At 35.6% G+C, this 11,536-nt stretch overlaps 1 protein-coding gene across 1 annotated transcript in view; it reads right to left on the bottom strand.

Annotated features, from left to right (window-relative positions):
* Nucleotides 1–8,200: 8,200 nt before the first annotated feature.
* LOC105003735 (sperm-associated antigen 16 protein-like) overlaps nt 8,201–11,536 on the bottom strand; it is an 86,317-nt gene continuing 82,981 nt past the window's right edge. The window contains exon 10 of the mRNA XM_010861137.1: nt 8,201–8,599. Within this exon, the coding sequence (XP_010859439.1) occupies nt 8,366–8,599 (234 nt within the window). The 3' untranslated portion in view covers nt 8,201–8,365. The remainder of the gene's footprint in view (nt 8,600–11,536) is intronic.

The raw sequence follows: 11,536 nt of genomic DNA, 5'->3' as shown, positions 1-11,536 counted from the left end.
AATTAATTTTAAAAATGCAAAGAAAGAGTTCAGTTTATCCACTGAGTATAAAATATTTTCATTTCAAACAAATGCACTTAAAATTCATTATTATTTTCCTTCATAGGTTAAAAATGGATTGTCATTTACTTGTATTCTCCTAAGAGACATATCAAATGGACAAGTTTAATTGCTAAAATTAAATACTAGACTCAGAAATATATTAAACTACATACTCTGAAGGATTCTCCCACTGGAAAACAACTAAAAACCAAGTAAAACATAATTTTATTGCATAGTTGCATTCCACAAAAGTTAAAGGAGGCAAAGATAAAACTATGGAACTAACGTATGAGCTCCGTCCTTGGGATTCTCCAGGCAAGAATACTGGAGTGGGTTGCCATTTCCTTCTCCAGGAGACCTTCCCAACCCAGGGATCGAACCCGGGTCTCCCGCATTGCAGGCAGACGCTTTACCATCTGAGCCACCAGGGAAGCTCCTATAAGCAGTAAGAACATGCAAAAAATGGGTAGCCACGATGACATATGCCAAACCAGAACTGCAATCTGGAGACTAAATGATAGACCACCCATAAGCTATGGAAATAGTATCTTAGGAATGTTTACAGAAATAAAAAGTATATACAAATATACAAGTGCAAGCAGCAAGGAACTATCAAGAATTATCAGGAATGGTCTTAAGCAAATGCAGCCTTTAGAAGTAAAAGACAATACATAAATTCCCATATTAAAACAAAAAAGCTAGATTTAAAAATGAGAATGCCAGAAACATAGAGAACAAGAATAAAGAGTTTCTGAAAATACAGCAGAGTCAAGAAAAAAAAAAAAAAAAAAAAAAAAAAACAGAAAAAAGAGGTTAAGAAGTATGGAAGATAGAATGAGACAGTATAGCCTATATCTAATTGCAGCCCTGGAAGGAAAGAATTTCTTTTTTAATGAAGGAAAGGCAATATTTATTACAGTAATGAATGAAAATTTTTAAGAAACAAGCAAACAAACAAAAAAATCCTGCTACCTAAACATAAAAATCATAATATATTCCATGGGATAAATGAAAACAATGTTATATCAATTATAGTAAAACTGCTGGACAAAAAAGGCAAAGATGAAATTGTGAATACAGTCAGAACAATGAAATTAATACATTTGTAGACAAATCTAAACAAGTATTTATAAGCTCAACTCTCTTTATAAAATAACAATGCCTGTTTTGCTATGTAACAGAAATTGAACTAAGTACCAGATCCCAAAAAAAAGCAAATAGGGAATTTTTTGTTTAGGGTTTGCAAACTTTTGTGTTACTCAAGTAACTAAGCTTAGATTGTATTACATGTACATGCTAAATTCTTAAGAGTTAACACTAAAAAAAAAAGGAAAGGAAAAATACCTGGTGAAAAAAATTAATGTATTTTAAAGCATGGAAAGATAAAAGCATAAAAAGATTAGATATATAGAGAGCAAAAAAGATAACAGAAGCAAGGCAAATATATAATCACAATAAGTGTAAAACACTTAAATGTAAATGAACAAAATCACCACCTAAATTAAAGAGATTGCATATGCTATTTATCAGAGACAACTAACCATATCTGATAAATGTTAAAAATAGATTTTAAAAAGTACCAAGCAAATACTAATCAAAGAAGAATAAAGTAGCTGTATCATAAAAAATAGACCACAAGGCAAAGCATTTTTATAAACAGAGAAGTTTGAGGTAAAGAAGAAAATGCGTAAAATAAAAATGAATGAGAGTAGCAGACTTTAAAATGAATTTCTTTATATTTCACTTTCAAAACAAAGTCTTGAACAAACATCCCCAACAATGACAAACTTTGAGTTCTATTCTAAGGAAACAGTCATAGACATGAACACAGCTTTTATGTACAAGGACTGACCTCATGGAATTATTTAAAACAATAAAATAATGGAAATAACCAAACTGAGTACAAACAAGGAGATAAAATCATAACAAAAATACAAATTATGAAGTATTATAAGGGTATCAAATCTGCTTGTCTGAAGAATATATCAATACACTGTCATGAGAAAGGCTTATGATGTTAGATGAAAAATAAATGTACAAAGGTATAAAATGTGCAAAAATATAAATTAGCATTTTACTTGAAAAAATGTATTTAAAGTCATTCCAACACTAACTTAAATATATACTGTATGCTGCTAAGTCACTTCAGTCGTGTCCGACTCTGTGCAACCGCATAGACGGCAGCCCATCAGGCTCCCGCATCCCTGGGATTCTCCAGGCAAGAACACTGGAGTGGGTTGCCATTTCCTTCTCCAATGCATGAAAGTGAAAAGTGAAAGTGAAGTCGCTCAGTCATGTCCGACTCTTCATGACTCCATGGACTGCAGCCTACCAGTCTCCTTCGTCTATGGGATTTTCCAGGCAAGTATGTGTATAAAAACATTGGAAGAAAATTAAAAGGACAGTATTGATTACTAAGGTTGGTTTAAAATTTATAAAAATTTTAAGAAGAAAAATTAGAAAAAAGATTACTACAAATTATGCTTTAGTTCATCTATTTAATATAACAATTTTAAACTTTTAAGCATCTAATAAAATAGCTTAAAAATGTTTAATGTAAAAATTGATTAACTTGTAGGAAAAGACTGAAAAATCCATCAGTTTACTCAAGTATTGATATTTGCCAAAATATAATACAGATAGAGATTTCAGATTTGAATATACAAAAGTCAAATTGTATTAAATATATATGAAATTGTCAACTCCAAAGTTAGAAAATACATTCTTCTCAAGTACATACTGTTACAAAAATGAACCATATTCTAGTTTATAAAGAACTTGTGCACCACGCATGCGTGCTCAGTCGTGTCTGGCTCTTTGCAACTTCATGGACTGTAGCCCACCAGGCTTCTCTGTCCATGGGATTCTCCAGGCAAGAATACTGTAGTTGGTTGCTGTTTCCTCCTCCAGAGGATCTTCCCGACCCAGGGATTGAAACCATGTCTCCTGGGTCTCCTGCATTGGCAAGCAGATTCTTTGCCACTGAACCACCTGTGAAGCCCCAGAGAACTTGTAATATTAGGATAAAAATTAAGCTGCTAAAGCTGACAGATCTCAAAAAGGGTGGACTGACACAAATAGAAAATAATCCTCCCACAAGTAATTCTCCCAAGGTGAGTGATCAAAGTCCATGCACAGCTGAGCCTGATAGATCAGGATTCCTTTCCTTTTTAGTTCATCAATTTAGGATACTGTCTTGGTCTGTCTGCACAGTCAGATGGATTACAGTCACTTCCTTGATCCACACAAACTGAAGATAAAAGAATATAAAGCAGTCCAAGCCTGATGCTCCTTTAAGGACCAGACCATGGTAGCAGCATTGTATCAGTGTCATAAAATAAGCAACCACAGCATCTCAGTGGTATACAGCAAGATTTACCTGGCTCATATATTGTGGGTCAGTTGGAGATGAGCTGATGTTGGCCAAGCCCAGTTACAGTAGCACTGATCCTCATGCCTTTCACTGAATCAGAGGTTAGCTGAGACATTTTTTTCTTATTCCATGGCACAGGTACAAGAGAGCAAACCAAAATGTGGAAGAATATCCAGTCCTGTCATGTCAGATGATCAAGTTATGATTCTCCAAAATATACACAAGTATATAATCAAGCTCTGCATTAATGATCAAAATAGTATCCTTCCTTGAAAATGAGGGGAAAGTGTAAGTATCTGTAAAAAATAATTCATAGGCACATACCACATAAGTGCCTATTCTACTGGCAAAATTTAGGGTTATTGTCACATATAGGTAGGAAGCTGAGAAATATAGTCTAACTACAATGCTAGCAATATCATGAAAAACATGGAATAAATAAAATATGTTTTGGTGGAGAACTAGCGATCACTACCATAATAAATCCCACCATACTTTAAGAACTGACTTAATACAGACGATATGCTCTGACGATGACTTATTTAAACTAGAAATTTATAATAACCAAAAAAGATAACCCTAAATCATGCATATGCAAATATACAAATATTCTCTAAATCAACCTTGAGATGCTGCTGCTGCTAAGTCTCTTCAGTCGTGTCCTACTCTGTGCAACCCCATAGATGGCAGCCCACCAGGTTCCCCCGTCCCTGGGATTCTCCAGGCAAGAATATTGGAGTGGGTTGCCATTTCCTTCTTCAATGCATGGAAGTGAAAAGTGAAAGGAAGTCGCTCAGTCGTGTCCGATTCTTTGCGACCCCATGGACTGCAGCCTACCAGGCTCCTCCATCCATGGGATTTTCCAGGCAAGAGTACTGGAATGGGTTGTCATTGCCTTTTCCTCAACCATGAGATGAAGAAACCATAATGGAAATCTTAAAATACTTAAGACTGAGCAAAAATTAAAATGCTACATAGAAACATGTGTAAGAAGTAGTTAGAGTAGTATTTAGAAGGAACTTTATAATACTAAATAGAATAGTGGGAAGGCCAAAAATAGACTATTTATCCTAATTGCTGCTGCTGCCAAGTTGCTTCAGTCGTGTCCGACTCTGTGCGACCCCATAGACGGCAGCCCACCAGGCTCCCCCGTCCCTGGGATTCTCCAGGCAAGAATATTGGAGTGGGTTGCCATTTCCTTCTTCAATGCATGGAAGTGAAAAGTGAAAGGAAGTCGCTCAGTCGTGTCCGACTCTGTGCGACCCCATGGACTGCAGCCCTCCAGGCTTCTCCATCCCTGGGATTCTCCAGGCAAGAACACTGGAGTGGGCTGCCATTTCCTTCTCCATTTATCCTAATTAAGAAGTGGAAAAACAAAGAATAAACCCAAAGAGTACAGACAGAAGGAAATCATAACAATGAAAGCACAAAGTAATGAAAAAAATACGTATATATTTAAGAGGATCAAAAAACTTAAAAGTTATTTGAAAATACCAGTAAAATTCCTAAATCTCAAGGAAGACCAATGAGAGATGAGGGAGAGTCTTGTCAGCAGGGAAACTTTAAGGAGGAAGATAAACAGATACCAAACACAAGAAGAGAATATAACTATGGATTCATTAGAAATTTTAAAAATAAACAATGTAACAAATATCTTTATGCTGGTAAATTTGAAACTTAGACAAAACGGTTATATTCATGTAAATATATTACTTAATGATTTACTAAAATTGATTCAAGAAGAAATAACTGCTAGAATTCTATTATGCTAAAAAAATCTGAATCCACAGTACAAAATATTTCCATAAACTCATAGCAGCTCCTGTTAGTTTCACCTAAGACTTCTATGCATACATTTAAGGTAGATATAAAAACTCAAGAGATAAAGAGGGAAATATCTGCAATCTGTTTTATGACACCAAAATTATAAAAAGACTGACTAAAAAGGAAAATTAAAGGTCAGTTTTATTCAAACTACAGAAACACCCTAAGGAAAAAACAGTGAACTAGATCCAGTGATATATATAAATCATAATACATGATGAATGAGCTAGTTTCATCCCAAGACTGAAAAGAGAATGTTACATTAGAAAGTCCAGCATGTCATTTACCATGTTAAAATGTTAATGGAGAAGATCATCTCAGAAGCAGAAAATTCAGCATTTGTTCATGATAAAAGTTTTAAACTTAAACATGATAAAAAAAATTCACCATTCATTCATGATAAAACAAAATTAATGTTAACTCATGATAAAACAGAAATAAACTTGACAAATGTGGAAGTAGAGGAAACTTTTAATCTGAGAGGGAATATCTACCAAAGATTTATAAGAAATATCACTTCTTGTGTTGAAACATGAGAAATATTGCTTCATTTTAGAAAAAAAAAAAAACAGGATAAGAATGTCTATTCCAACCTCTTCAATTTAACCATTTCTAGAAGTCCTAAACAATGTACAAAAATAAGAAATGCACATAAAATTTTCCAGGATCAGAAAAGGAAAATCATAACTATCACAGTTTATAGGTGATATTATTTACAAGGAATTTTTTTTTTAAAGAAACCTATTACAGTAGAGAGTTTAGCAAGGTCTCTATGTTTACAATTGACTTACAGTAATCAATTTCATTTCTATGTAACAACAACTAACAGAACGTGTATTTCTTAGGTATTCCTTCATTCAAACACAAATATTTATGGAGTACTTACTATTGGCCAGTCACATTTTTGGCACTGAGCATACAGAAGTGGATAAAGCTGGCAAATATTTCTGCTCTTGTGGAGCTTACATTCTAGTAGGGAAAAGGTACAGCAAGTTAATAAGTACAACACAGAACGTAAGAGGCAGATATGTAAGAGGGAAAAAAAAAGCAGGAAAGAGATCCAGGAAGGAAAAGGGAATTTTAGTTAAATATAAATTAAAATTTAGATGGGATGGCTATGGAAATTCTCTCTAAAAAGAGACATTTAATTAAAGATTTAAAGAAGTTGAGGGGGTGAGCCATTCAATTTTCTGAGAGAAGACAACTCAGATAAAACCTCAAATGCAAAAGCCTGGAGGCAGGGCATGACTACAGTATTCTTCAAACAGGGAGGCAAGTGTGTCTATAATTGAGTAAAAGATAGTCCAGCAACTGGAGATGAGGTCCGAGAGGTTAAAAAGGAGCCAGAAAATGTAGGACCTCAGAGGCTATAATGACTTTCCTATAGCTCTGAAAAAGATGGAAACCACTAAAAGTTTTCAACTGAGACATGTAATGGATAAATTTATGTTTTAGGAGGATCGCTCTGGCTGCAACATTTAACAAAGACTGAAGGAAAGGAAAGAAAAAAAGCAGAAAGACCCATTGGGGAGCTATTGTAGTAATGCAGGTTAGAGATGATGGAGAAAAAAAACAGAGAGCAACACTGCTGGTGGTAAGAAAAGATGGAAGAGTGAATATATTTCAAAATACAACCAAAATAATTTTTCATATCTGATGTAAAATGTCTGAGAGAGAAATGACTCAAAGATAACTCCAGAGGATTTTGGTTGAGGAACTGGAAGGACAGAGTTTCCTTAAGATGGAGAAAATTGCAGGACATAGAGCCTTAATGCAGACTCAATATGGAAGGGTTGAGGGTTGGAGGGCTGGAGGGTGGAACATGCAGTTGGATATATAAAACCAGAGGACAGAAAAGAGACAGAAAAGATATCTCTGTTGAAGATATAACTTAATGAGTCACTAACATACAGGTAATTTACAGTCATGAAACTGGATGAGACAACCTAGGGAGTAATGATATCGAAAGAGAAGAGGCCCCAGAACTGATCCCAGGAAAACCTCAACATACAAAGAGTTCAGGGAGATGAGGAGCAAACAGCAAACAAAATGACAAATTATGGAAGTTATTGGCAACAATAAGGCCTAGAGAATGACCAAAAAGTGAGTGGCTGAAACTAGATGGAGAACAAGATCATTTAAAGAAGCAGCTGTTAAGGAACTGAAAGAGTATTCAAAGGATCACCCATGTGAATATCTAAATAAGAATTATAGCAGGAATCATTTTTACAGAAGTGACAATGTCACAGTGACTACTTTTTTCATTTTACAAAAAAAAAGAAAGAAAAAAAAAGTGCCTTAGTTATTATTGGGTACGATAAACTGATGATATGAGAATCAAGGCAAGGTGTATTCATTAATGAGGGTAGGATAAGGAACTGAAAGCAGCAATGAGAAGCAAAGGGGACAATTATGTCACCTGCAGGTCCAATGCTGTGGCTTAGTGGGGAATCAGAGAAGTCACCCTTGAGACTGCCAAAGATCACTGTAGACATGAGCTATGTCAGGAAAGCTGACTATGGATGTCACTTCTCAACCTCATATTTGGTGAAGTAAGATGGTAGCCTGAGTATATCAAACATACAAACTGGAAAATACTACAAATCAAGGTTTATTTCCTCCCCTTCAAAGAGCTGATCATTAAACATTTATCAGAAGTCTGCTGGCTGTAGGAGAAACTATAAGCACGGAAAAAGCTGAATTTCTATTAGCACAGAAGGTGAAGGGACATTCATAGTACAAGCTGAAAATACAGTGGATTTTGCTGATCAATGATCTTGAGTTCCATAGAGTACACAGTGAAAGATTAGGGAATCAAAAAAGGAGACTAAGAGACTGAGTAAGAAAACATGACATAAGGAGTCTTGGAGAAGGAATTGGCAACCCACTCCAGTGTTCTTGTCTGGAGAATCCCAGGGATGAGGGAGCCTGGTGGGCTGCCATCTCTGGGGTCGTACAGAGTCAGACACGACTGAAGTGACTTAGCAAGCAGGGAGGATTAGAGTTCTGGAATACATGATGAACTGGGAGTTATAGGCTCCTTAAGAAAACTAAAAAGAACGGGATAAAGGACCTGGGTGCTGAAGAAAGAGGTCTGGGAGAGAAGAAGCCAGAAGCACAAGTTGCTCAGAATCTCCCCTTTGCCTCCTGCTGACAGAGGCAGGATGTCATGTAAATGGGAGGTCTTATTCGGAGTGCTTGGGAACTTTGTTGTCTCCTGTCAATGGTGTCTTGAAGAGCAGTGATCTTATTCCAAGTTTGAGAGTTCCCTCTCCATTCCTGAGGATGGAGGCGTGGAGTTGGACAGAGGGTTGATCTTGCTCTGAGCTCATAGACGCCCTCTTGATTTCTGTTGGAGGCCTCAAAGCCGACAAAGGGACAAGTTATTTATTTTAACTACTTGTAAATATTATTTATATCAGAAAAATTATAAGGTACTGATAATTATATTTAACAAAAACATGTATAAGATCTGTATGGAAAAAGTATAAAAATGTTTTAAAAGATTTAAAAACCAAATAAATGGGGAGATAAATGACATTCATTCATGCATTGAGACACTCAATATCATAAAGATGCCACTTATCTCTATATAAATCTATAAAACCACAGCTATATTAATAAATGTCTTAAGAAAAAAAGCTTTTAGGAACTTGGCAAGCCTATTTTAAATTTTACAGAACAGCAAAACACTTCTGAAGAACGGGGCTGAGGAAACCATCCTAAGGTATATCCAAACTTATTAAAAACTGTAATAATTTAAAAGCACAGTGAACTGTATGATATCACATATATATAGAATCTAAAAAAGTTAAAACTTTTTTTTAAATAGTAAAATAGTAGTTACCAGCAGATGGAGGGTGAACTATAAGTATGATGTTACGAATACAAACTTGTAATGAGTAGTAAATAAGACATAGAGATCTAATTAATACACAGTACAATGACTATAGAAAATACTATTTTACTATAATAATGTAATATGATAAATATTTCTCTACTGGTAATCAAATCACAATATATAAATGTATCAAAGTAACACAAGCGACATTTTGCCTGCCTTAAACTTACACAATGTTACATGTCAAATTTACTAAAAAACAAAAAAAAGGTACAGAAGTAAACAAATTCACCAATGGAACATGAAAGATGTCCAAAAGCAAACCCAGGTAATATACAGAAACTACCTAAATGACTGAGCTGGTACTTGCAGACCACTGGGAAAAAGAAGAGACATATAATAAAGTATGCTGAAATAAGCAGTTATCTGAGTGAAACTGTAACAAGGAAGAGTCAACTTTGACTCTTCCATGCTAAATCTGTTTCTTTGACTTTAACCCTTGTTTTTCACTATGTTTGTAATAATCATACATAATTGCCTGCTTCAGAGAGTCCTGCCCCCTACCTAGTTCATTTAAAGTGCCTTTGTTCAGAACCCTGTCCATCTGTGGATGGCAGGAAGAAAGAAATTAAAACATCACCCTGCCTGAGGCTTGTTATTCTGGGAGATATTTGCAGACTAGATGTCCTTTTTGTTTCCTCACCTCCCCCTTCCATCTCTGATCCATAGACGAACCTGGCATCCAGACCCCAACAAGTGGCTATTTTGAGACATTAGTGTCTCATCTTCTAGGTCAGCCAGCTCTCAGAGTAAAGTCATTATTTCTTGCCTCAACACCTCATCTCTCAGATTCATTGGCCTTTTATGGGATGAGTAGAGCAAGTCTAGACTCAGTAACAAACTCAAGTGAAACAGGATTCCTACTTGTCTCTACATAAAAAATTTGATGATAATTTCAACATTATTAATACAACTTGAAAGCAAAATTCTATGACAAGACATCCAGTCAAGACAAGATGGAGTAGACTTATCTCTCCCCCTGCTTTTCCCTGCTAAGACAACTATAAACCATGGAAATAATGAAAGCATAACTCTGAAAGGGGAAAACAGAAACATAAACCAGTTCAAGATATCAGAATTGAAGGAAGAGCATAGTGGCAGGACATTTTACCATTCCTTACTGAACAGAAGGGGACTTAGGTCTGACCCCTAATGTGAAACAAAAGGTAATGTATTCTCTGGCCATAATCAAATCAAACTAGAAGTCAGTAACAAAAAGGCAACAGGAAAATCTCTTAAACACATGGAAATTGAACAACACTTCTAAATAATACACAGGTCAAAGAGGAAGTCTCAAATAAAATAAAAACACATAGAATTGAGTGAAAATGAAAGTATAACATATCAACATATGTGGCACACAGCTAAAGTAGTGTTGAGAGGGCCATTTATAGCTCTGTATGCTTGCAATACAAAAGAGGAAAAGTCTCAAATTAATCATCTCAGTTTCTAACTCAAAAAGTAGGGTAAAAAAGCACGAGAAACTCAAAGCTAGAGAAAGAATAAAGGAAATAATAAAAATAAAAGTGTTGCAGGAAGAGAGTTCCAGGGCCCAAAAGGGGGCTCTTGTCTACCACTCAGAAATGAACTGTCCAAGGAGCCACTCACGCTGACAAAGCAAGAGACTTCATTGGGAAGGGGTGCCTGGGCAGAGAACAGGAGGGTAAGGCAACCCAGGAGAACTACTTTGCCACATGGCTCACATTCTCAGGTTTTATGGGGATGGGATTAATTTCCAGGTTATCTTTAGCCAATCATTCTGACTCAGGGTCCTTCCTGGGGGTGCATGCATCGCTCAGCCAAGATGGAAGCCATCAAGAATTCTCGGAGGTGGTAGGACACAGGGTGTCTCCTTTTGACCTCTCCTGAACTCTTTCAATGGGTGGTGGCTTAATTCCTTACTGCAACCTCCTGTCATAAAATAACCCTGATGCCTGGCCAGGGTAGGAGGTTTCAGTCAGTGTGTTTCCTCTAACAAAAGCAGAAATAAATGAAATGAAAGTAGAACAATTCAGAAAATCATGAAACAAAAGGAAATTCTTTTTTAAAAGTCAGTAAAATTGATAAAACTGTACCTAGCAAGTTTGACAAAAATAAAAAGGGAAAAGATAAAAATAAAAAATATTAAGAATACTGGAATGGAGGATCTTACCACAGATCATGCAGTTATTAAAAATATCACAGGGGAATGTTATAAATAACTTCATGCTCATAAATTTAACAAGTCCAAAAACCACAAAATACCAAAACTATCAATTAAGGTGAAATAATCTGAATAGCCCCATAACCATTAAAAACACTGAACTGGTAACCCAAAAAACAAATCCTCAGGTCCAGATGGTCTTTGGAGAATTCTACCAAATATTTAAAAAAAGAATTAACACCTACTCAGTAAA

This window comes from Bison bison, unplaced genomic scaffold, assembly GCF_000754665.1.
Source record: "Bison bison bison isolate TAMUID 2011002044 unplaced genomic scaffold, Bison_UMD1.0 scf7180017864471, whole genome shotgun sequence".
Taxonomy (NCBI): Eukaryota; Metazoa; Chordata; class Mammalia; order Artiodactyla; family Bovidae; genus Bison; species Bison bison.
Note: the sequence above shows the minus strand (reverse complement) of the source record. Positions and strands in the feature narration are given on the sequence as shown.